Raw genomic sequence first — 26,013 nt, 5'->3', positions numbered from 1 at the left:
CCAAACAAAGCTAAAGACGTCAAAGAAGGACTCAGTGAGTTGCCCAATCACTCTGATTCTTTCAAAAATGGCCTTAGACATGCTTGTTGTAAGTGTTTCCAGCTGGCTGGTTTAGATGTTGCTCCATGTGAAGATAGCTTCATGAAGGGTGCCTGCAGTCGTTTTGTAAACTGCTCTTGCCATCCACCCCACACGTATTTAATAGAGTTTAGAGAAATAAATGCCTACTCTTTGCTTTGAGTCTTTTATCTCATGTCTTCTTTTTGCATTTTGAAAACATTTGTTTATGATCCACACACACAAAATGTGAATACTTGTAATTACTTCATGGTCTTTGATCAAAAGTGCATAGCTATGCTGAATCACAAGCCTCAACACAGTTGAGAAAACATTTTAAGAATAATCATATATACATTTGAGACGTTTAATCAATGTGATGAGACCTATAGAATTTCCCAAGATGCTATGTCCAAAAGACAATGATATGTACAGAATGAAAACAACATTTTCTTACCTGGAGGCCCAGGAGGTCCCTGGTCGCCAACCATGACTTGACCTGGGCTCCCCTTTTCACCTTTATAACCTGGTTCTCCTACAAACAAAGTTCTAGCTTTAGAGAAACAGGGCAACATACTTTCTATACTGCTTATAGGACTCTGCTTTTACCTTTGAGCCCAGTAATTCCCGGACGCCCTGGCCAACCAGGGTTTCCTCTGGAACCACTAAGTCCTGGAAGACCTCTGAGTCCCTGGGGACCAGCTGGACCTTGTGGACCAGGTGATCCAGGCTGGCCTTGACATCTTGTACAGCTACTCTGCTGGTTGCTTAGCAATAATAAAGGCAGCTCACCTAGGACCAATGACAATAAAGAGATTTCCCATGGTGCAGTTGTGTAGAATCAGCTCATTAATCAGTCTTTAGAGCTACTCACTTATAAGAATGTCTCTGCAGATTTGCCGAATGTGACTGTCTGACATTCCATTTGTCTGCAGTGGATCAACATAACTTGTAAGTCATCCCTGCACATCACAACATAATGACCGAAAACCTTTCGTTTTCAAAAAGTGTCAAACTTACAGCTCTGCCTTCTGGTCCAGGTGGGCCTGGCGGGCCTGTGTCCCCTCGCACCCCTTGGGGCCCAGTTGGGCCTGACTGGCCTGGTTGTCCAGGCCGTCCCATTTGACCTTCTGGCCCTCTCTGCCCTGGGTCCCCTGCTGTCCCTTTCTGGCAAGAATACCACCCTCTTGTTAGAAATGCATATAGTTCTACATGTGGCATTGATGTATACTAAACACTTTGTCTTCATCTTAACATACCTCTCCTTTTATTCCCACTGTACCAGGTGATCCCTGATAATCAGAATAAATCAGCAAATACATTAAAAAGCTATGAAAGCTAATGTCTCATTTCAAAATATTTTATCATCTACGTCAACATGCACAACAAACAACATTTATTATAGTTCTCGGAGTCAAGATGATGAATTCATAACCACAGGCAGCTCCATCACCCTTGATTAGATTTTCTTATGGACAAAAGTACTAATAACGCTAAAATTAGCAGAAACTTTTTATATATAATGCCTCTGAATGATGTCAGCCAGTTATGGTGCAGATAGTTGAAATCAGATATTTCCATACAATATATAAAAACACACGTGGCCATTTTATATGCTCTCTAACATTAAATCAGACACAATATTCCTGTTTTAGATCAGTTTGTAAACTAGGTCTATTTACAAATGGTCAGAATAATCAGAAAGAGCTTTTAGATTATTTTTAAAAGATGACAAACACTAAGATTTTTACACCTTTAATCAATTAAAGAAAGCTTTGAATCATTTTGTTACTGAAAAGCGCAATATAAATAAACTTGCCTTGATGATGTAATGGCTTTGGAAGTTTATGGAAGTTTACAGACTTCAAACACATAGCTTCCTTTTATGACTTTACAGCAAAATAAAAGATAAATAAATAAAAAAAACAAAATCAGGAAGAGAATGAACATCCACAAGTCCTTATCTTTTGGTGTCGTTTGAAATGCCTGAATGTGCCACATGCTTAAACAAAGATATACAAGTATAAATGGCATGGCAATATCCAGCCATCATATTTATATGCTTGTGTAAAATGTGCTCATCAACCCAAGACCAAGAGAAAAGGGCCATCTGAAGATGCTGGCTCAAGCCGGTCTAAGAGTGTCACTATTCACAGTGAATTAAGTGCTGTACCAACATAGGCTAAAAGACCATGCAGAGAAGTCACTGGTCAAAAACCAACATAAAAAGTCAGGGAACAAAAAACACAATGGTACATGGCCATTATGACCATTGTAACATTTCGAGGAAAAGGGGGAAACCTTGCCTGACACCATCCCAAAAGTGATGTATGGAGGTGGCAACATCATGTTGATGCAGAAAGAACATCTTGTGGAAATATTGAGGCAAGAAAATTACAGCTTGAGCACAAATGCCTCTTCCACATGGACTAAGGCTCTAATTATACCATGAAATTAGTTACTAAGTAAAGGACAAAAAAGTCAGACCTGGAGAAAATTTGTGAGCAGGGCTGAAAAGTCTTTGTGAGTAAAGGTCCCTTTGAACCTGACCAAGTTACACAAGTTCAGTCAGTATAAAGCAAACCCTAGTGAGAAGCTCTGGGAATGATACCCGAAGCATCTGGCTCAACTCATTCAGTTTAAACGCAATTATATCAAATACTGAAGAAATGCAAAGTGGGTAAAATAAGTAGTAAACACATCAATGTTCAGTCTAAATATTTCTAATGGGGCCACGGAGATAAAATGCACACAAGACATTAAAAACATCCCAAGTAATCCAAACACAAAATGTATGTCCAAAAAGGTACAGACAGCTGAAACCAGCTGAGATCTGGCAGTGTTTAGAAAGCATTCCTACAAATCAGTATCAGTTAGTTTAATATTAACTGATAGCCTGTAAAAATGTTTCTTATTACCAAATTATTGCACAGATTGGTGATAGATAAGATGTAACTGTACACACACACACACACACACAAACACACACACACATATGTTAAAAATAGGGACCATACCTTGACTTCCATTTTTTTTCCAAGCCGTTCTATGGCCTTACCCCAACCTTTACCAAATATATACCTAGCCCTAATCCTAACCTGAACCTATTAGACACCTAAAAATAGGTTCAGGTAAAGTGAAGACCAAAAAAGGCTCCCCACTTTACATCGAAGACCTCACTTTACTAGTAAAATGTGCAAAAAATGTTATCGCTCAGCTGCAAGTACAAGAACACACACATATACACACAAATCCACTTACTGTTGCATAACACGCAAAGGGCAAAAGTTACAGCTGCATTTCAAAACATCTGAATGATCAAGTGACTGGTGTTTGAGCTATCATCTGGAAGTGGAAAGAAGATCATTTTGCCATAAACCACCCACGGCCAGGTGGCACTCGAAGGATTTCTGACAGTGGAGTAAAAGAAAAATGAAAAAGTTTGTCCGAGAGCCAGACATCAGACACTGCATTGCTCCAATTAAAATGAAGGGTATTTCTGGGAAGAAAAACTCTCCATAGAGAAGTGCTCCAGTAGTTAGAAGTGAAAAAAGGGAGTTTCGAACGCGAAATACAAAAAGCGAAAGACTAGACTCCAGGTTCACTATGACATCGAGAAAAAGAGACTTTATGGATATGACTTAAAACTGAAAAATGCAAGGAAATCTTTCCTCTCTCAGGTCATCAGCAAAAACATTAATAATGCTCGTGCCTTATTTGCCACCATCGACAGGTTAACAAACCCTCCGGTGTCTGTGGCATCTGAACTCCACTCCACCAGGGCCTGCAATGTATTTGCTAACTTCTTTACTGAGAAAATCCAAAAGATCAGAGGGGCAGTCTGTACATCCATGTCAAATTCAGTGCCAAAGTTGTCTCCAACTAGAACTGATTTTGACAAAATGTCCCTGTCAGGTGTTTTCCCTGAGTTCCTAAAAACAGCAATTGTCAAACTGATGTTGAAAAAGAACAAGTTGGACAAACTACTACTGCAGAACTACAGGCACATCTTAAACGACCCCTTTATCAGCAAGATTACTGAAAAAGCTGTATTTCAACAATCTAACATATTCTTAAAGGGGCATGACAACAAATAAAATTTTTCTAAGGTTTTTGGAGTATAATATGATCTGTTGTGCACTGATACGGCCGTCTCAATGTCAAAAGTGAATAGCAAAGGACCTGTTTAGGGTCGGTCAGCTTTGGTCCAAAACGGTCAGACCAGAACGCGGGTTGTCTTCCTATGCATTTATTATTCTCCAATCAGAGCACACCATTAAGCAAACAGCCTTCCTCCTTCCCCTCTGCCCACCCCCCCAGATAATGCACCTGCTGTGAATGACGCTACAAGGTCTGACTGCTCCACTTTAGAGGAGGAAGGTGAGGGAGTCAGCAGACGGGAGCCCCAAATCAGTCTCCCTGTGTCAGCTTGAACAGGAAGCAGACGCTGCTGAAGCCGTGGAGAGCAGATATTCCTACAATTAACTTGAAGCTAACTTTACAGCGGTTGCTAAAAAGGGCCGTTGATGTGTCCGATGGTGGTCTTAAATGCATGCACTCAATCCCGAAGGACGAGAGAATCACAGAAGAGTGGCTGAAGTTAGTTTATAGGGACTTTACTGAAGACAGTTTTCTGTGGGGCAATTCAAGTTGTGGTTTTCAGACAAACAGATAAAAAAAACATCTGCTGTACCAACATGGAAGGTGGCGACCACAACGCTGTCATTACACATAAATTTATTTATTTTCTAAATTATGTCAAATCTAAAAAAAGGTGTTTTTATAACTGAAAAACCCAGATGACTGAAGCTAAACCGCTGCCAGCTGCATGATTTTACTGTCGCTGCCCGGGAGAGGGCTTCTTTAGGTGGGTTCACTTAAAGGAGCCCAGAGGCAAAGACCACCCTTGTCAAGGTGTTTAATGACATGCATATAAATGCGGAGTGTGGAAGAATCACAGCACTGGCATTATTGGACTTCAGTGCAGCATTCAAAACACTCCATTCTGTTAGAGTGCCTGGAAAACTGGGTCAGTCTTTCTGGTACAGCACTGGACTGGTTTCTTACTTAAAGGACAGGGACATTTTTGTGTCAGTAGGTAACTTTACATCAGAGAACACAAAAATCACATAGAAAGCTTCCCCAAGGGTCCATCTTGGGCCCCCATCCACCCATCCACCCATCCATCCATCCATCCATCCATCCATTGTCTTCCGCTTATTCGGGGTCGGGTCGCGGGGGTAGCAGCTTCAGTAGGGAGGCCCAGACGTCCCTCTCCCCGTCCACTTGGGCCAGCTCCTCCGGGGGAACCCCAAGGCGTTCCCAGGCCTGCCGAGAAACATAGTCCCTCCAGCGTGTCCTGGGTCTTCCCCTGGGCCTCCTCCCGGTGGGACGTGCCCGGAACACCTCACCAGGGAGGCGTCCAGGAGGCATCCTGACCAGATGCCCGAGCCACCTCAACTGGCTCCTCTCGATGTGGAGGAGCAGCGGCTCTACTCTGAGTCCTCCCCGGATGACTGAGCTCCTCACCCTATCTCTAAGGGAGAGCCCAGACACACTACGGAGAAAACTCATTTCAGCCGCTTGTATCAGGGATATCGTTCTTTCTTCTTATTTCCTGCGGCTGCCATGGTGAATCGCGTTATCTGCGTTCCGTTGATGAGGGCTACTTTCATGCTCGGGCTTGACGCTGAGTTTTGTTACCTGATTAATACCACCTGTTCTGAAACCAAAAACGCTAAGTATGACAGAGTGAGGTAGAAATACTCATAGTAGCTGCTTTCTCCTCAGAGTAGATCAGCCGTTCTTTATAAAATGGGGCCTGGTGACTATGAACCCATTCAAGCACTTAGTAAACACTTGGAAGAAATCAATGCACTGATGTGCAAAAATGTTCTTTAGTTAAATAAAAACAAAACTGACCAATAACTGACTTTTGGACCAATAGAGGAGTGATCAAGAGTTAGCTCACAGCTTCAGCTGCTTCACTGATCAGGCCTGAAATCTGAGTTTAGTGAAGCACAGAGCTAAACCTTCAAAGGCGTCTAAAGACAATTACAAAGTCCAGCACCTGAAGAACATTTCCAGGATTAAATAACTAATGTCTCAATAGGATCTTGAAAAAAAACTTATCCATGCATTTATTATTTAGAAGACTTGATTACTGCAACAGTGTCTTCACATATCTGCCAAAAAAGTTGATCAGACAGCTGCAGCTGATCCAGAACTCTGCTGCCCACATTCTCACTAAGACGAAGAAAGTAGAGCACATCAACCCGGTTCTGAAGTCCTTACACTGACTCCCTGTTTCTCAGAGAATATACTTTAAAATACTCCTGTTAGTCTATAAATCACTAAATGGCTTAGCACCAAAATACATCACAGACTTGTTATCAGTGTATCAACCCTCCAGACCTTTGGCTCAAATCTATTCTGCATTCCCAGAGCCAGAAGCAAACATGGTGACGCAGCATTCTGTTCTCAACTTATCTGGAAAAATTCCCAGAAGACTGTAAGATTGCAAAAACCTTGAGTTCCCTTTAAACAAAGTTAAAAAAAACTACTTGTTCAGAGTTGCCTTTGAATGGTTATGTTGCCCTTTGTTGACTTCCCTACATGTACAGCATTCTGAATTGTCTTCTTACTGAAATGTGCTATTCAAATAAATGTGCCTTGTCTTACCTACTCTTACTTGAGTCAAGTTTTTGGCTACTCTACCCACCTCTTAGCCTGGCAAGCCAGATTGATCATGTGTAGCACACATTCAGCAGAACCTACCAAAGGTTGGTTTTAGCCAATCACGGTATCAAATTAAAATGTAATCAGCAGGTGTAATGAGAAACTACAACAAGTTATGCCAGAATAACTTAGCTGACTTCCTGTAGGACCAAGGGAGAGACATACCAAGACATGGATCTTGATAGGAATATGAAGATGAGATAAGTGTGGATTTTTAAGCCAGACAACCGTTCCAAACACACAGCCAAAGACACTCTTAGCTTAAGAGAAAGAAAGTAAAACTAACCCAGTCAGTCAGCTGACTCGTATCCAAAGGAAAATCGATGGTAAGGAATGCTCAAGCAATAATAAGTCCCATCTGAGCATATTGACGATGTAGTTACCAGAAAATGCCTTTTAGTTCTATTTATGAATGTCAGTAAGAGTGTAGTACTTGTCGCCTGTGTCATTAAAAGTTTTGCCCGTTCTTAATTTTCGAGCCAATTTGAATTGATTTCTTTGTGAAGGTGTGCTGGCAATATCTGGTGGGAATTTTATGTCAACGTACCCCAATAAGATGTTTAAACTGACAAACACTTCGACTTGTCTAATGCTTATTTCAACCCGCTGCAGAGCACCTGCTGACTTTGAGCATAGTTGAATAATGTTATTCCTAACTGACCTAATACAGAAAGGACAATGAGAAAAATATGTAAATAGTCAATTTATGCAGTGTCTGTAAATATGTGGTTTCAACTGTAGATCACAAGATATACATCTTCATTACATCTTGAGAATCACATTTAAAGAATAAAAAAATAAGAAAAGTCTTTTACAAAATATATAAAAATTTTGGTAAAGTGAAGGAAAATATCTCACCAGACCAAACAATTTTAGGAGATTTAGCTTAACTTTTTGATTGGTGGTAAACAAGATTTGAAATATTAGGTACATTTATTATTTTATGATAGAGTTAACTGAGTTTTATTTACCCTCCCCCCAACCCCAAAACATTAATTAATTAAAAACACATTTTACAGTGCACATATAATTCTTTTGAAATTTGCACCATATAACAATGTAAAACAACATATTATCTTGTTGTTGTTGTTGTTGTTATTGATTTTTTTTTTTTTTGTCTTTTGTCTAAATATCCATTCTGAGTAATCTACAACATTACATTAGAATTGAAACAAAAACTCACTGGAACTCCTGGTCGTCCATGTTCTCCTTGATCACCTTTAACTCCCTGGTGAGATTAGAGATTTAAATCTCAGTCACTGCTTTGATTACAATTTATGGTTGAATTGACGGACCTGTGGGGTAAAACTTTATCCAAAATACAATTGAAGCATTTAAAAAAAAAATTAAAAAAAACAACAACACAGAATGAGTTTTTCAGCATGAGTTGAGTTTCAAATAACTGAATGTTTAATGTGTGTGTGTTTCTTTCTTATTGGCATGTCCTGTCTTGGTTTAGCAGCCTTTTGTGACATGAAACTGTGCATCTATGTTCAAACCTTACCATTGCTCCTGTTTCACCCGTACTTCCTCTTTCTCCCTGAAAAAAATAAAGATGTGACAGAAAAGCAAAACCAGAAAAAAACTTTAAGCTAGCAAATTCTATTTTCATGAAAGCACACACATGTAACCTGGGCAGCCAGACTATTAATGTGATGCACTCAACATTCTGCACATTATCAATCTGGAATTACTCCTATCGGAACCTGTTGAGAAGGGTATAGCTGCAGCGGCAGCCAGCAGAAAACACGCCCCCTAACACTAACCCTAAAGTCAGTGGGCATGTTGCACATATGTAGGCATGTTGTGCGGGACAGGATGTCTGTTTTTCAGTCTCCAAAGCTGCAATTATTAGTAATTAAAACCGTTTGGGGAAAGGAGCAGAACTCTCCAAGCTGATTGGATGAAGCGCCACCTAGTGCCCGCCTACCAAAGGTTGGGTTTAGCCAATCACGGTATCAAATTAAAACTTTAGCAGCTAGTCAAGATGCTTCTTGCTGTTCTTTCAATGATGAAATTGTGGATTCTGACAAAACAGGCGTGATAGCAGCAGCTATGCGTGTGTCCTCCTGCGCTGCCATGTTTAGGTTGGTTCGGCTGCGGACTTTTGCTTTCATTGCACCTGTATGTCTCGCCTTACACCATAATACTGCAGCGTGATTGGCCCGAACCTTTTTTTGGTTCGGATACAAATGGCTGTAGCTGGAGCGGTACAAGATGGATTTGTGTGTTTCTGAACGCACAAATACCGCGAGAATTCATCTTGCAGGCAAGGTTAACGTATATATATTATTCAGATGTTTTATCACACTGGGTTAGTACCTACAAAGAATTATGAAGAATTATGAAAGGTAAAGAAGCTATCCTGTAATATTCAGATTTTTATTTATCTTTTTGTCTGTTTACTTAGTTTGGATAGTATATAATTTGTGTCTCTAGTGTTTTTTATCTGTCCTTTGTGTTAACCACTTTGTGTTAAACCGGCTATATGAAAGGTGTACTTGATTGATTGATTGATTGATTGATTGATTGATTGATTGATTGATTGATTGATTGATTGATTGATTGATTGATTGTAAAATACCTTGCTTCCTTTCAGACCTGGCATGCCTGGGTGTCCCGGCTGACCTGGTAATCCTGGTTCCCCTGCATTCCCCTTTAAATATATTAATTACAAACCAATTTAAAAGAAATAAAAGGAAAACAAAACTGAGTTTACTAAGGGAATGTTGTTTACAAATGAAATATTGCATTTATTAGTCATTAATTCAGTAATCCTATTTGAGCAAGAAATCAGGTCTAAATGACAATGTTTTGATAGTAACTCACCACAAGCCCCGGTGATCCTCTTGTCCCGGGGTTTCCACTTTCACCTTTGTTGCCCTTTGTTAAACAGGAGATTCATTATTTTACAGAAAGTCATTGTGTTACATGCAACAATTGACTGAAAAATCGCTGGCATTTTCACCTCATCATAATTCTGTTTCACTTATGCAATCTGGTTGATTTTAAAGCTTAATATTTAAAGGTGTAAAGATACAAGCCTTCTTTCCCCAGTTCAGTGATCGTCACCCCTAAACGATCAGAAGACAGACCATTAACCCAAGAAAAGTCTAGACTTATTGCATTTAAACTAAAATTACCCAGAACAGAGAAGTGGGTCTAGAGTTCTGTTTAGATTTGCTCCACCAAGAGTGTTTTTTTGTTACAACATATTTTAGTAGAACACTGACCAAGCAAAATATCTAAGGCTGCTGAACCACATAATTTTCCACAGATTTTCTGGTCTGGTCTCCTAGAATGCTCCAAAATATCCAAACAAATAGGAATTTAGGCTGAAATGTATTTTCTGATGGCTATGCAACATTTACTTTGAGAGTATAATGTCCCTGAACACTTGGCTGCTCTGTACTTTGTTGCGGGGCAGATTTGAAAGTGACAGAAATCCCGTTTTTCCACGATGTCCCCACTTATATGTTGTGTTGGAAATTTATGGGGCCAGGTTGATAGGAATAGCAACTAGTTGATGAGTTATTAGCTGTAAAGTCAAAGAAAATGAATAAGTTCATCAGTCACTGTTTTAGCCCTGCCTTAAAATTATTCCCTAGCATCCTTACAAAAACCTCATCATTAACTCAAGTCATTGTCTTAGTGAGGGCTTGGTGGCTGACACTCTGTGTCTAAATTAAATTAGAGGATAAGAATGGCTGCTTTAAAGTGGAGAAATTCTTAATATCATTCTTCTTTTGCCCAAAATGACTAGCTGTAGGGAACACATGCTGACATGCTTTTAGAAGCCAGGGTATTGCTGCTAAAAATATTGCACCCTTAGTTATTAGCTTGCCACCAGTGCAAAGCTTGCTTAAGAATAGCAGCAGGCAAATGTGAGAGGCTTTTCAGGTTACACTTCAAGACAATAGCCCAGAGTCAAGAGGGGCACTTTAGAAGCCATTTCTAAATAAAAAATGGTAATTATTAAATGTTAATTATTAAACATTAGCACATCACAGGAACGTCTGAAAAAAGACATCTAACAGCACTGAAAAATAAAGTTTGTAAAATAAATGATTTCTTTCAATCTCAAATATTTGCCGAAACCTGTGAAATTTGCTTGGAGTCAACTGAAATTGAGACACAACTCTTAGTTTTCCTTCTGCTTGTTGCAAAAGTTAGCATGTGAGATATATGTATTTGCAGGGCTGATCTCTTGATCCCACTAATGTCACACAAGCATCCTAATCCCCTCACAACTTACCTTTTTTGTTCTTTAAAACTGTGCTTTTCAGGTTTTTCTAGCCTCTCATATGAAAGTTAATCTCTTTTAAGGTTTTCCTTTACGATAACTTTGCTAACACTTTGAGAAAGGTTGAATATTGCTTTCTAACAGTTCTGAATTGCTTACCTTGGGTCCAATGGCTCCCTTTACACCAGGTTCACCATGTAAGCCCATTTCCCCCTGCAAGAGAATACATTTTTTAAATAGAGCCCGCCAGACCTAAAGTTGCATGTAGGTACGGGACCATGCTCTCACAGGTGGGCCTGTCGATCCTTTGGTTCCTTTTGGTCCAGGCTCACCACTTTCCCCCTTAAATAAGAATCATTCCAGTCAAAGTCGATTTTAACGCATGATGGTTTACTTTAACACAACAGCAAATTTTTACCTTTTGTCCATTCAGGCCTGCAATTCCTGGCAAACCAGGAACACCCTGGAAACAATCAAATGTTACATATCAGTGCGTTGGTAATAAATACAAAAAGTCCAAACATAAGAAGCTAAATCTCCATAAAGAAATGGTGAAAAAGGATGTATCCTTTTGGACTTAGCTTTCATAATGTTTATAACCTGGAAAAATTTACCTATTTTCAGGTTTTAATTAAAGTCATTGTGCGGTCGGTTTACAACAACTTTAATCTTTTTTAAATGCACAAAGTAAGTTTGAGACTGGGACTTTGTACTGGCCAATGTTTATTCCTAAATACGCTCAGTTTAGTATCAGGGACAAAAAGTTTAAGTTTGGTCAATTTACCAAAACACTGACATCCAAACAGATTCAGTCGAGCTTTGATGATTTTTGTTAGTAGAGAAGATGGCCTTTTATTTAGTAAGCAAACATAAGATGTGTTTCAATTGAATATACTTCCAAAGAAAGATGAAATAAAACAGGCGTTTCAACAAATTATGATCTCTTTTTTCAGCAACTCCAGCCCCATTTTAGCGTTTCCCTAAAAATAGAGTGCTGCTCTCCAACATGGCGATCCTTAAGAAAAAGAATATAAAGTTATTTTTGAATTTATGTGCACCTCAGGGGCGCACTAGCCATCAAGAGCACCAGGAGTTTTTCCTGTCAGTGTATCACCAGCTTCCTGACTGACTGGCAGCAGCAGGTGATACTGAGGAGCATCTTCTCCTACACAAGAACCATCAGCTACGGCGCCCCCCAGGGGTGTGTTCTCCCCCCCACTCCTTTTTTCTCTGTACACAACTGACTGCACCTCAGCGGACCACTTTGTACAATTCCAGAAGAGTGCAGATGACACTACCAACATTGGCCATATCTAGGACGGTGACAAATCTGCATATAGAGAGACTGTGGATTGGCTGGTCTACCAGAGTCAGAACCACCTGGGGCTCAAAATGCTCAAGACAGTGTAAATGATGGTGGACTCCAGAGCACTGGAAGAGCACATGCATTTATGTGTGTGTGTGTGTGTACAAATGAACAAAAAGTATCTTTTTTTGTTTCTACTCTTATATATTCATACTTAAAGTGAATTCCCTGAGAGCAAAGTGGACCCAAAGTCAGTTTCCTTGTGTGCACAAATTTCTCTATTAAAGCTGATTCTGATTACTACAGCAATGATGGCAAGATCTATTTAAGCGTTTCTTTAAGCATGTTTTTCTGCCAAGAGTAGTAAAAAAAGGAAACATGCATTAACATTACAACAACAGCAACAACGAAGCTAATCAGGGCATGAGAAGCTTGGTCAGTTCTACAAAAAAAAAAAAAAATTCTGCGCAACTTTAACAAATAATTCTGTATAAAAATAAGACAATGCTAATTTAAATTAAAAAGCAGAACATTGTCTAAGGAACATAAAGGTAATAGAGGTGCAAAATGTGAAGAGGTTATGAGGTGAAACTGCTTTATGTCATAGTTAAAAGCTGGCTCCATAATTCTGGAAACTGTGCTTGCAGCTTTCCATTCTTTAAAACCAAGGCTTTGACAAAAATAATATTAGTGAAACAAAAGATGATGACATTATTTCTGCTGTTTATAGCAATATATTTTACACTTTATATTTAATTATACTATTGTTTGTTATGGTGGTTTATTTCTTTATCAGATATTGGGGTCATTATCAAAATGCTACATGTTGTTTAAACTTAAAGAAGTCCAGCACAGTCTTATCATTCTTGTATAGATGACTGCTTCTCTGGTTCTCATCGGGTAGAAATGAATTACATGCTTCTGGAGCTTTTGACTCATCTTTTGTGAATCTGTCCCAAACTTTTAAATAGCGGCATTGACCAAGATCAGCGTGATGGCTCCCCAGCTGGAACAATTTGTTCCTAAAACAAAGTTCACAACAGCCTGTCTTAGCTTTATTTCACTGTCTAAGATTGAAGCCAAAGTGCCGGTTTGTTACATATCAGGGGGAACCTGGGAAGACCTACTGGAGAAACACTACAAACTTACTGGCTGTCAGTGTTAATCTTTGTAGTGGTGATGTTAACACAATATATTCTTAATTCAAACCAATTTAGGCAGGCTGTTGTTTTCTTTTTGTGATTCGTAAAAAACATGAATCGTGACTCACCAACCAGGTTTTGATTTGTTTTGTTTTTTTATCATTCTTAGATACAGGTCAATTTTGCTAAAGTCAAAACACCAAGACTTTAGAAAAATGGACTGAGCCATTCAAAAGCATTTTTATCTTTTGAACCTTTCACGTATTGTTGCACAGCAACCATTTTATAAGATATGTCAAACTGCAGTACTGCATATATGTCACAATGAAGGAAAAGGATACATTGTTTTTGGTCCTTTTCAAAAATATGAACTGGAGCAGTGTGGCATACACTCGTATTCAGCCACAGCTCTCAACTGGGTTTAGAATTGATGCGTAAGATCACTCTGACCACACCAGAGGGTACCCCAGGCAGCTCTAAACCCAACATCAAAGGTGTAGAAATGGTGATGATAGAGAAGTTGACAGTGTTACCAAAGGCAATTTTGCCTCATCTTCCAAAATGAAGGCAAAAAAGACAGGGCATTTTTTTCAAACGAGTCGTACATGAAGTCAGTGAAGTTATTTCAAGTTAACCACAGAGAAATCAATGATAAAGCCCAAGTTTTAATACCCAACTTATACCCAACTCAGAACATGTAGTAGTAACTCAAAACAGTTACTGCTGTAGATGTTTTCTTGCTGCCATTGATAAATGGCAAGAATGTACAGTGAAATGTTGTATTAGGATTAAAAAGTCTACATTATTCTACCTGTTAAACACTGTTCAAAATCAGAATTCTGTTCCTGGATCATAGCCAACAAAGACTGAACTTATGCACACAGAAGCTGCAACATACATATCTGCAAGCATGTCAATTGGATATTGACTGGGTCATTGAAACACATGAATATAGTTAGAGCTTCTGGTGTGCGTGCGTGCGTGCGTGCGTGTAGATCTGACGTCCTGCTGGAAGGTGAACCTTAGTTCCAGTCTTAATGGGTTGTTTTGGGCCTCTAACAGGTTTTTGTCCAGGGTTGTCCTTTAATTAAGCTCCATCCATCTTCCCTGGCCTGCTCCCTTGTTCATGTGGAAGAAAAGCATACCCACAGCATGATACTGTCTACAATATGTTTCACTGTGGGGATGGTATGTTAGGGGTGACATGCAGTATACGTTTTATGCCACACGTAGCAATTTTTGGTCAAAATGTTGAGTTTTGGCCAAATTTGACCAAAAACCTAGTCCATGTGTTTGCTGTGTCCCTTACAAGGCTTTAAACATAATTTGCCACCAGATGTTTTTGAGATCATGACTAACTGTTGTATCAACTGATTCTTCTACTGCTCACACCATAGCCTTTATAATGGTTTAAAGTTTTTTGCAACATTAAATCCCAGGCCTGTTTAGTATGTTTCTTGCCCTTCATAACGCTGTTCATTCTCTAATACTCCAAAAAGAACATATTAGGTCTTCACATAACAGTTTAATTTGTATTAATTTGTATTCATATAGAAAACCCATAAGCGGACTGTTCTCTAATTAGCACAGTTAGGCATTTGGTTGCAATAGATTCATTTTAGGGGTGCTGGAGGAAAGGGAAAGGGTACTGAATACAAATTCAAACCAGACTGTTCAGATTTTTGTCATTACGAAATATTTGAAAACTCTGTATCGATTTCCTTTCATTTTATAGTTAAAAACTAATATGTGCTGGTCTATCATATAAAGACCCAATACAAATCATTAATGTTTGTGGTTGTAAAAAGACAATACATAAAGAATCCAAGTGTTATGAACACCTTTGCAAGGAACTATATACTATTAACACATGTATACTCACAGGATGACCTTGCCTTCCATCAGAACCAGGAATACCATTGTCTCCAGCTTCACCCTAACACAACAGAAAAAGCATATCAGATTTTGTTGGAAATGCATCCCTGAATACTTTGCAATGCACTCACTGTTCTATCTATATAGAAAAATAAAGGGAAAAACTGATGTTAATGAATGTCCCCCTGTAGTGACTGGACGTGGACATGAGTTTCCCTTAGTTTTAGTTTTAATATTTGACAAAACTCAACAGCTCTTTTGTTGGCAAGTTACTTATGTGCACTGTTCTGCAACTACTTGCCTCCTCTTATTTCTGAATGACCTTTATAATGTGCAACACTGTCAATGCTACCAAACCTTTTGACCTGGATTTCCTTGAATCCCATCTTTCCCATCTCTCCCAGAGAAACCCTGAAAATAACAGATAATTTGCATTCAATACTGTATGGAATAAGTGGAATCTGGATTTATAGTCCTGCAAGCTGCAAACGTACAGGAGTTCCAGGTAAACCAGGTGGCCCGGGAGGTCCTATACTTCCTTTTTCACCCTGAAAAGATAACACCATGCATTTAAAAGAGTAAATATTGCATCTCATGTTTTGCATGTTGGACTGTTTCCTTGAGCTGTTTTAAGCCAATAGGACAAAATATATCCTTACCGTTTTACCAGGTATACCAGGTAACCCTGTTATTCCTGGTAATCCTGTTGATCCCTATAAAAGATAATAAATTAGATGTTTTGCAAAGATAGGTCCTTCTTTCCATTTGTTGAAATAGCTTAGCTAGTTTTTCAACCTCGCAATTATCTGATTAATTTGACGGTAGTTTGCGAAACGGTAAATCTACATAGCAACAAACATTCAGTCAGTGTTTAACAGGTTGTATTCTGAGAACTGAAGAACTATTAGAAAACATCAGTCAGTTATTTGATCACACTGACACAACTGTGTTGTGGTCTGGGGCCTCATTTCTAAAGGCTGCAAACGCCCAAAAAGGGGCGAAAAACTTGCATACGTCACTTTCCACACAAAGGTTGTGTTCTACTAAGAAAAACCTGGCGGGAGACTGTGCAGTCCCTCACACAAACTCTGACCCATGTGTATGCCCGTTTTGGAGGCAGGGGAAAATGGCAATGCAGATGTTAAAGTGGTTAGTAGCGGCCAAACTGCATGAAGATTTGTCTCAGATGTTCAATTTCACTGTAGATCGACTTCATCATAACCACTTAAAACCACAGTGCTATTTATGCTAGCACTGGTAGGCCATAACTATACATAAGGACCTTTCAAATAATTGAAAAAGGCGCAAAAACCAACATGGTGCTTTGCATTGATCATTTATGATTGAATATGGGTGTGTAAAGGGCAGAACATGAGGAGGAACCAGGTACCCAACATTTCAGGTGCAGCTGTGATACATAAAAGAGAAATTGCTTGCTGGTGTGCATGCGTATGGTTTTAGAAATCTGGATTTTCTTTTATTTTAATTTTTTTGCCATATGCCATTTTCAGCCTTTGGTCATAGACAAACTTTTCACACAGATCTTATGCAATGGTTTATAAATGAGATCCCTGGTCTGTCTGCTGTTTTCATCCTGCCACTCCTCAGACCCCAGTTTAATTAAGCCTCATTGGCTGCACCTGTGAGCCTGCTTCTTCACTACTCTGCAATCAGGCTCATCACCTCCACCTGTTTCTCCTCCTTTAGTTACCTGCTGCTGACAGAAAAACAGAGCCAGATTATTTTAATTAGTAGATGTCTGGCGGATTTTCCCTGCCTGATCTTTGCTTATGACCTCAGCCAAGCTTCTCAGATTTTCCTGTCTTGCATAGTCCTTGTGGGACATCTACTGTTGCCTTCTGTTTTTCTGGACAACAACCTTGGACTGTTCTCATGACCTCGATCTTAGTGTGTCCCTTGGATTTGTCTGCCTGTCTCTGTCTTTCTGTTATGACTCACGCCTGTCCAGCAGAACTGATCCCAGTCTATGCCGACCTGCCTTTCAACGTCCGCTGAGAGCAGCCAGCTCACAGCATTGCCAAAATACTTAGAGCCTAATTGGACTAATTGGAAAAATTAGGCCAATAATGCATTTATATATTACCATTTGAGACAGAAAAGTGTAATGTTGAAAATAAACGAGATATTATTTAAAGGGATAGTTCAGATTTTATTAAATTGGATTCTGTTAAAAGGTTATAAGGAGTTTTACTACCCTACCTTCATTTGAGAACTCTTCATTTAGAATAAATCCAGATTAGTTGGACCCAAATGTTTAAGCTGACGTCTAGTCATGGACGCGCAAAGGCTGAGGTAGACTTGTACTGCCCTAAAGCATAAACCACTGTAATTTTTCTGGAGATTGGAGTTTGTTTGAAAACCATTTAAGTCCTCTTTAGCTGTGGCCCCTCACGGACGAGCCAGGATATTTAGTCTAGCTATATTTATACACTGTATATTTATAATCTATATTAAAACACTTCATAAATTCAGAACTATCCATTTAATTTACTTTCCCATCTTTTAGTCTTTTGCACTACGTTAATTACATGCAGCTTGTATGACTACACGGAACACATCTTGCTTTTAGTGTGAGCAACGAATTAAGTACATCTCCGTTTTATAAGTGCAGACATCTTGCTTTCATTAAGCAAGTAATGGGGAACTTTTCATGAACAGGTGTGTGTTCTTGATGGGTAGGCACTGTTTTTTTTTTCCACATGAATGCCACCCATGTTCCTATTTTATGAGCCCAAAAACTGTTCATTTGACAGTTAATCAAATGGTCATTGCATACTCTAAATACAAATGGTCTTGAATTATGCACTAGTGTGGTTTGATTTGACGGACAACTATGACAATATTGGTTTTCTCAGCATTCCAAATGTCTGACATATTGGAACACTTTGGAGAGGTAGACACAAATGTGTGCGTAGGCAACAGGGGAAAAAAGACTTTAGTCTAAAAGGGCATTGAACATAAAGAAATTCTTAAATGAGTCCTTGCTGTTTGGGAAAATCAAGTCTCAAAACCAATTGTTTTTTTTTTATTATTATTATTATTCTGTCATGCATAAAGGGTCCTTTCGAGGGGCAGAGAATTGGACTCATGCAAGTGGAAAATCAGTTTTATTTTTAAAATGTGTTATTTTCACTTGGCTCCTATGAAGACTAGTTTAAAAGCGGATGGCAACAGTTTTATTTGTGGAGGACTCAGAAGCACTGGAGCCTGCTGCTGTTTTAAGTCAAACATTTAGAAATAAAGATTGAAGAACCACATATAACTCGGCTTCGACAAGACTGACTTTGTTTCCTAGCTGAAAACTGTCTATCCATGTCAAAAACACAGATAGTTAATTAGTTAGGTAACAAAACCAAAGATCAGAAGATAAAGCCTAGAAAATACTCAATCCAAAAGCTGAACATGTATAAAGTAAAAGAACATAATCTTGTTTGTTACAGTCCCATGACCCACTCGAGTTTGAACACAAGACACCCTACTGACTTCATGAGCCCATAAACAAAGGTTGACAAAAACTTTCTTTTACAGTTTCCAGTCCCCAACAACTCAAACAATGTATTTGCTTCCACAAAAAAGGAAAATACCACAGGAAGAATTCTTGCTTTTCTCCAAAAACGTTAAGCGTTGAATGCTAATTGCGTGAAGGAAACCGATCACTCTCCTTCAAGGAGTCTAATCAAGAAAAACATGTGATTGCTCATTAGAGTAAGTGTCTGCAGGAATTGTGCAGCACTTTGTCACAGCCATGGTTGTTTTAATGTGCTTCATGATTAAATAAAGTAAGTAAAGTAAATAAGGCTTGACATCCTGAGCTACATATTCCTATTCTTTGCACACCCAACCCCTACGCCAAGCCCTCAATGTCTATCTGAAAGTACTGGGATAAAAGCGAAACCACTGTTAAACCAGGGTCAACACTAACCTATTATTTGCACAGAATCCATTTCTGCTACGCCCCGCCCTGCCGTTTGCCACGATTCCTTTAAGTCCTGATTAACTGATTTCTCCAATGTGAGATCAATAAAGCCTATCTTATCTTAACACTAGACTGAAACCTATGAGTTTAGAGGCCCCACTGCAAAGCCCAGAGGTGCTCCAAGAAGCGTACATAGATTGCACAGTAAAAGCCAGACAAAAATGCAGAAGTCAGACAAGTCAAAAGTTATGTTCTACAGCGGGTTAGTACAATGAGTATTTTGGTGCATTTACTGTTTGATCGTTAGGCTTTGTTTACCAAAGCTAATGTATATAGCCCAGAAGTTGATCTAATTGATCAAATGTATATAATTGTTAATATACACACAAATAGATATATAAGAGTGTGCATCGTCATTAATGTAGCGAGGTAGTAAATCTAGGTTGTCTTTAGTGAACTATTTTAAAAATATGGATGATGTGATCATTTATTTTCCTGTTGGTGAGGCATGATATTTTTATATTGACAAAAATAGAATCAAACCTATTTTTAGCAGATGGCCAACCACACACTGCCATCATATGCCCCCCCCGCAGAGACTGTGTAAACACTCCCCTTGAATATAATAGGGGGTATTCAAAACAGAGTTTGCACCGGAGCGGAGACGGACACTGATAAAATTAGGCGGAACCCCTTTATCTAGTACAGATTCTTGTATCTTGTATCTTTTTCGATAATTTTAAACAATCCAAAAATAACATGTAAGCTCATGTAAGATGGCATAAATCAATTCACAGTATAATGAATGAAGGCACCTTTATTTGGAAGAAACCTGATATTTGATTTATTAAATCCCCACAGATTAATCTATCTGCCGTGCTCCTTTCTACCCCCAATAAGATGCCAGCCTGGATTGTAAGTCCATATGAAAAACCATCACTGTGTTATATATATATATATGTCTATACAATCACATTTTCTTGTCATGATTTAGGTTTTTGTTTGTTTTGCTTTTGGACTTTTCTGGACTTGAATCAGCCACCACCCTATCAGCCTGTCACCTCTCATACACCAGCAACTATCCAATCAGCTCAGTCTCCAGCCAATTAGCCCAGATCAGCTCCACCTGCTGCCAGGAATTACTGTCAACTCTGCTCACCTGTTCACCTGCCTACATATACCTGCTTCAGTCATTCACTCACAGCTAGAACGTCTCATCTGATCTCATCTCATCTGGTCTGTTATGATGTGCTCTGCCTTTACCAGTTCCTGTGTGCTCTGCTAGCTGGACCTCTTCTGTTGAAAGTTTCCTGTGTCTGCATGCTGCACAAGTCTGCCTGTTTCCCCATGATTTCCAGCCACTAACTCTGCTCATTCTGGTGGTTCCTCAGTTCACTTCGCCTGTTCTGATCAGCTCCTTCCTTCTTCACAGGCTTGTCACTACCTGCATCTGGTCAAGTCTGGTTCAGCCTGCCTGCCTGCCTCATCATCCTCTACTCATCATTTCAATAAACCTTTTGAAAGCGTAACTCTGTGTTGGTTGAATATCGTGTTCGTTCTTGTAAACATTACAATTCTATACCAAAAATCAATGTATCTGGAGGTGAAATAGTTTTTAGCCAACTTGAAGGGGCAGTCACAAAGATTACACAGTAGGCTGACAATAAGATTAGGTGCTTCATCTCTCAGATATCATTAAACATAACATTTTGTTAAATGTTATCATGAAAGCCTGTAGTCTCCATTGTTGTTTCAGATCTGGTATTTATCATTGCAAATTACAAGCTTAGCTAACCATTGCTGTGGTAAAACCTTACTGACTGCATGCTGTGTTTTTACTTGTCTCGATGAGACACACCATGTGCTTTGATCTGTTTTTCTTACCCTTAGGTTTCATGATATTAAATAAGAAGTAATTAATGAACAAAAGGTTTTTTTGGTCTTCAATATTGATTGTTCTGAACATTTTTGATGGTCTGCTACAGATGAGGAGCTGAGAGAAAAATCTTTAATAAAAGAAAAACATTCAGAGGTAAAAAAAAATATTAAAAAAAAGATTATCTTGTTTGTATCTCTCGAGGAAAGGTGCACCAGAGAACATACAAAGAAGTGTATGTAAACCATTTAGTTGTTACTAGTGGCACCGATATCTTTTTAAGCAAAGAAAACAAACACAAAAAAAACTCTTTCCTTCATGCTACAAGGGTATTTTTACACTCTCAAGAGATCTTGCTTTATATTTTAAACATGTGGTTTTCAGTGTGATTGATGCAACCATTTTCAAATCTGAAGTAATGTGTGTAGCAGGAATTTCCTGAAAGTCCGACGTTTGATCTCATAAAAACCTTGACAGGTAAATGTGCTTTTGCACTTGAGATGAGAATTACGGCTCTTTCAATGGACCCGGATCTTGTGGATCTGTTTTCCTTTTTATGCGTTTACATTTTGTGGTGTGGTTTCAGGAAGAACTTTCTTGGATGGCCAGACCAGAGGAGGTTGGCGGTTTTTGTTATCAGTTGTGAAGACCTCAAATAGCTCTCTCGATCCTAACAGGGTGTTCCCCCTAACTTTAATAGTCAGAATGTACCAAACTAAATATTTAAACAGTACAAACCTCTGTCAAAACTCTGTAATGATGTTCCAATGATGCAATATGCAGATGTGATTTTAGTTATCTTTAGTTGGAATAAATGTGAGGGTGTTTTCAATCATTCCTGAGCAGAAATCACACTTTTTTTCAGTTTTTATAGTTTTTTTTATACTATTATAAATTTGTAGTGTCACTACATTTTATATTCAATATCCACATGTCAAAATATGTTAAAAAAACAACCTTTTCAATAAAGCGCACAAATTGTTTGCATGACTGTATCCAATTGGTTCGAATTCTTATGAAATATTGATTACAATATAATCTGACCAGATTTAATTGTGATTTTTTTAGATTTTTAATTTTTTTATTTTTTTTTTTACTTTAACCTAAACAAGAACTGGTCAATAGATTTATAGTCATGAACAACAAAGCCCTACTTTCTTTAACTTGTTCTTTTTTCTTTTTTGCAGAATTATTTGGTCAGTGTAATCAGATTCTATATAGGCTTTTTTTGTATGAGTTTTATTATATAGTTAAAAAGCTATTTAACTACATAGGAGCAGAAATAAACTCAATATGTGTAAATTATTTAATATTAGCACCTTCTCTCCTTGTTGTCCTGGCAGTCCAGGTAATCCAGATGTACCCCTCTCACCCTGAGCGAAGAGAAAAAAAACAGATTGCCACAAAAAAAAGTCGGAAAGCAGAAGAAGACTTCTGTTCAATCCACTTTGCCATAAGCAATGTTTTGACCTTCCTACCGAAACACCCGGTCTCCCTTGCTCGCCTTTGTATCCATCTGCTCCGCGTGCCCCCTGATGAAATGAATACAAAAAACAGACTTTTTCACCACAGGATAATGATCAAAGGATAGATGTTTAGGTATACCAACACAATATCTATTTACCTTAGGTCCTGGTGGACCTGGAAGCCCAGGAACTCCTCTTAGGCCAGGAATACCCTTCAGATTCAACAAAATTACATTGGGTTGGTTAAACAGCTATTCCCCTTAACTGTGTCCATATCCAAGGCAGGACACAATTCAGGAAACTCAATTTTAGACAGCGTCAAAGATCAATTTACTATAAGAAAAAAACAATATTATCAGTATGATTTCATCACCAGAGCTCTCAACATTTCACATATACTGTATCTGATACAAAACACTGGAAATTGTGAAGAATGATGTTAAAGGTCCACTCTCTCTTGTGGTAGTACAGGAACTAATCTAATAGCAATCAGTCATATACTGTAGGTTACAATATAAATACTTTGTAGATTACAGGTGTGGTTGTTTAACTACGCTTATATAATTGTTGATTTAACGCAGCTGAAATAAAGAGCTGTCTAAATATTAATTTTTGTCACATACATTCTGTTCACCAGGCAGCAACCTTCCTTCATGAACTCTTGACCAATTCAAATATTTGGCATACATAGCTCAGTATGCCACTTTGAACTTGTTTCTTCATCAGCGCAGACAAAGTCTCTGCTTAGAACAGTAAGAGATTGAGGGGTTCTATTATCGGGTCCTTGAGTTAGCATTTATATGAAGATTATGTAGGGTCTGTACCACTTAAAAACATATGTGGCAGCCTGGCTTTATTTGAAATTAAAATTACATATTCAGGATAAAATGTATACAAAAGCGGTGCTCACAAATTGACCACAACCTGTGTTTTATGTGGATTTTTATATTTTACACCGAGTCACACATTATCTCCTTTGTGATCAAGTCAGATGATGTTGCTGTCACTCACTGACAACCTCAGAGGTCTGTCATAGAACACAAGAGAATAGACAGCTTTGCAAACGCCAACAAGCACAGTACACAGCATATTGGCTTATAAAACAATATACCAAGCTTTGAACATCGCATAAATACTGTTTGATCAATTATGTGAGTGTGGAAAAAGGTGCGCCCAAACTGCAAGCCAATATGGCTCCTAACAAGAGTAGCAGCCAAGAGACCCAGGGTGTTTGTACAAGCTTGGTGACAGGACACCTTTAAGTTGTACATTTGACACATCAGGCCTTTGTGGAGCTTTAAGAAACCATTGCTGAAAAAAAGTCATAAGGCATTTCATTTAATATTTGCCAAAAATCAATGAGAGGATACAGCAAACATTTGGAAGAATGTCTGTAAAACACGGTGTATCTTTTTCCACCACAAACACAATATTTTGCATGTAGGCCAAAAAGTTATACTTTGGTCTCGTCTGGCACTACACATCACCCTGAGCAGCCTATGCCCACTGCCTAAGATGATGGTGTCAGCAACACGCCGAAGGGATATTTTTGTTTCCCACAAGCACAGTAAAGAGGGATAGAGTAAAATACATCTCAATCCTGGGAATAAACCTGTTGGAGACTTGAGACTAGTGTAGAGGTTCACATTCCAAAAGGACAGAGATTTAAAACATGCAGCACCAGCTACAATGGAGTGGTTTAGATCAAAGTATATGTATTTGTTGGAATGGCCTAGTTAAATTCCAAACTCGAAACCCATTGATAATCCAATGTGGGACTTGAAAAGTGCTTTTTAAAGTACTTTCCAAAGACGAATGGGCAAAATGTTCCATATGTAAGTGCAATGCTAGTGGCACAATCATGACAAGGGCGACAGTAGCGCAGGAATTAGGAAGTTTATCCTGTAACCAGTGAGTTACTGTTTCGAACCAGCTTGCAGTGGTCAGAGCGTCCGGTTGCGCCGACTGTATGGCAGCCTCGCTTCTGTCAGTCGGCCCTAGGGCAGCTGTGACTACAAATGTAGCTTATGATCTTCAGTCTGTGAGTGTATGAATGGCTTAATGACTGAATGTAGTGGAAATCACTTTGGGGTCCTTAGTACTTCATAAAGCACTATACAAGTCCAGGCCATTTCCCGTAACCTAAAAGAATTACAACTGTTTTTTTGAAGTGCTACAAGGTACTAATTAACTCAGGGGGACTGAATATACAATGAATTTTTAACCTATCACTTAAAATCCCAATTAAATACAATCACATTTTGTTATAAATGTAAATGTGAAAAAGTTTAAGTGCTAGGAAATGCAAAGCACAAAATGTTCTGTGCAATACAACTACAAAAAATGTCTTTGTAAAACATTTAAAGGGACAGTGTGAAACTAATTTGGCTTTTTATTGTTAAATATCAAGTGTTGCTCTCATAAAAAACATATGCTGCCAAAGTCTAATAACAACCACATTAAAAATTAAAGCTTTCTCATAGCTTAGAATGAGAAGTTTATAAATACATAGGTAGCGGTGCACCCACTGGGATTTGCCGTTTTCTGTTGAAATGGAGGACCATCCATAGTCCTTAACCAGCGATAGGGAAGATAACTTAAAATCCGTAGAAAACGAGAGTCTAGATTGGCATAGCTATTACCAGGTGCAGAGCCTAAAAAAGCAACTTTGCGTTCAGAAACAAGCCCAAAGAACTGAAACACGTGACTCACAAAATTTACAAGCGACTATAGGAAAAAAGAAGGCCAACGTCACTTTTGCGCTTTAAAGCCCCAGTTAAAAGCCCATTGTGTACAATTTACACACTGATGCACCATCTAGTGGTGCACTGAAAGAATTACAAAAAGGCCTCGCTGTCAAGCACATTATAACTACTGCAGAAGGCGCAGAGTGTCATAAATGTGACAACTGCTGTAGACTCTTGTTTTCCTGCAGTTAATTATTTTTCTTTTCTTGGTTACTTTTTCTTCCCTCACACTGGGCAAAGAGTATTGATGGTTCTCCATTTGAACAGAAAATGGCAAAAAGAATGATCTACTGTCATCTTCGTTTGTTTTATGCTCCTCCTCCACTGACAGAATGTCTTCATACAGAAGACAGCTAGGGAAACGCATAAGGCTGACAAGTCTGTCCCGTTTTGGCTACAGTAGTCAAAAATGGCAACGTCACATGGTGTCTCCCATTGGGTGCACCAACTCCCATGTACTTATAAACTACTAATTCTAAGTTATTAAAACACTTTTATTTTTAATGTGATGTTATTGGACTTTGGCAGAATATTTATTTATGAAAGCAATGATTGATTTTTGCTAATAAAAAGCCAAATTAGTTACACACTGCCCCTTGAAGACAAAACCATATGAGCTTCGATAT

At 38.7% G+C, this 26,013-nt stretch overlaps 1 protein-coding gene across 4 annotated transcripts in view; it reads right to left on the bottom strand.

Moving 5' to 3' along the window:
• Positions 1 to 26,013, bottom strand: part of col21a1 (collagen, type XXI, alpha 1) — a 42,140-nt gene that overhangs the window by 1,386 nt on the left and 14,741 nt on the right. For 3 of the 4 annotated variants that reach the window (XM_036126538.1, XM_036126540.1, XM_036126539.1), the window contains exons 10-28: positions 22,799 to 22,852; positions 22,653 to 22,706; positions 22,494 to 22,547; positions 16,021 to 16,074; positions 15,856 to 15,909; positions 15,719 to 15,772; positions 15,369 to 15,422; positions 11,457 to 11,501; positions 11,327 to 11,380; positions 11,198 to 11,251; positions 9,625 to 9,678; positions 9,380 to 9,451; positions 8,300 to 8,335; positions 7,979 to 8,023; positions 1,317 to 1,349; positions 1,078 to 1,224; positions 932 to 986; positions 667 to 849; positions 515 to 592 (exon numbers count right to left, since the gene is read on the bottom strand). In XM_036126538.1, coding sequence (XP_035982431.1) covers positions 515 to 592; positions 667 to 849; positions 932 to 986; positions 1,078 to 1,224; positions 1,317 to 1,349; positions 7,979 to 8,023; positions 8,300 to 8,335; positions 9,380 to 9,451; positions 9,625 to 9,678; positions 11,198 to 11,251; positions 11,327 to 11,380; positions 11,457 to 11,501; positions 15,369 to 15,422; positions 15,719 to 15,772; positions 15,856 to 15,909; positions 16,021 to 16,074; positions 22,494 to 22,547; positions 22,653 to 22,706; positions 22,799 to 22,852 — 1,234 coding nt within the window. Of the gene's footprint in view, positions 1 to 514; positions 593 to 666; positions 850 to 931; positions 987 to 1,077; positions 1,225 to 1,316; positions 1,350 to 7,978; positions 8,024 to 8,299; positions 8,336 to 9,379; positions 9,452 to 9,624; positions 9,679 to 11,197; positions 11,252 to 11,326; positions 11,381 to 11,456; positions 11,502 to 15,368; positions 15,423 to 15,718; positions 15,773 to 15,855; positions 15,910 to 16,020; positions 16,075 to 22,493; positions 22,548 to 22,652; positions 22,707 to 22,798; positions 22,853 to 26,013 lie in introns of those variants that run through there. The other variant, XM_036126541.1, reaches the window with a different exon arrangement.

This window comes from Fundulus heteroclitus, chromosome 22 (assembly GCF_011125445.2).
Source record: "Fundulus heteroclitus isolate FHET01 chromosome 22, MU-UCD_Fhet_4.1, whole genome shotgun sequence".
Taxonomy (NCBI): Eukaryota; Metazoa; Chordata; class Actinopteri; order Cyprinodontiformes; family Fundulidae; genus Fundulus; species Fundulus heteroclitus.
Note: the sequence above shows the minus strand (reverse complement) of the source record. Positions and strands in the feature narration are given on the sequence as shown.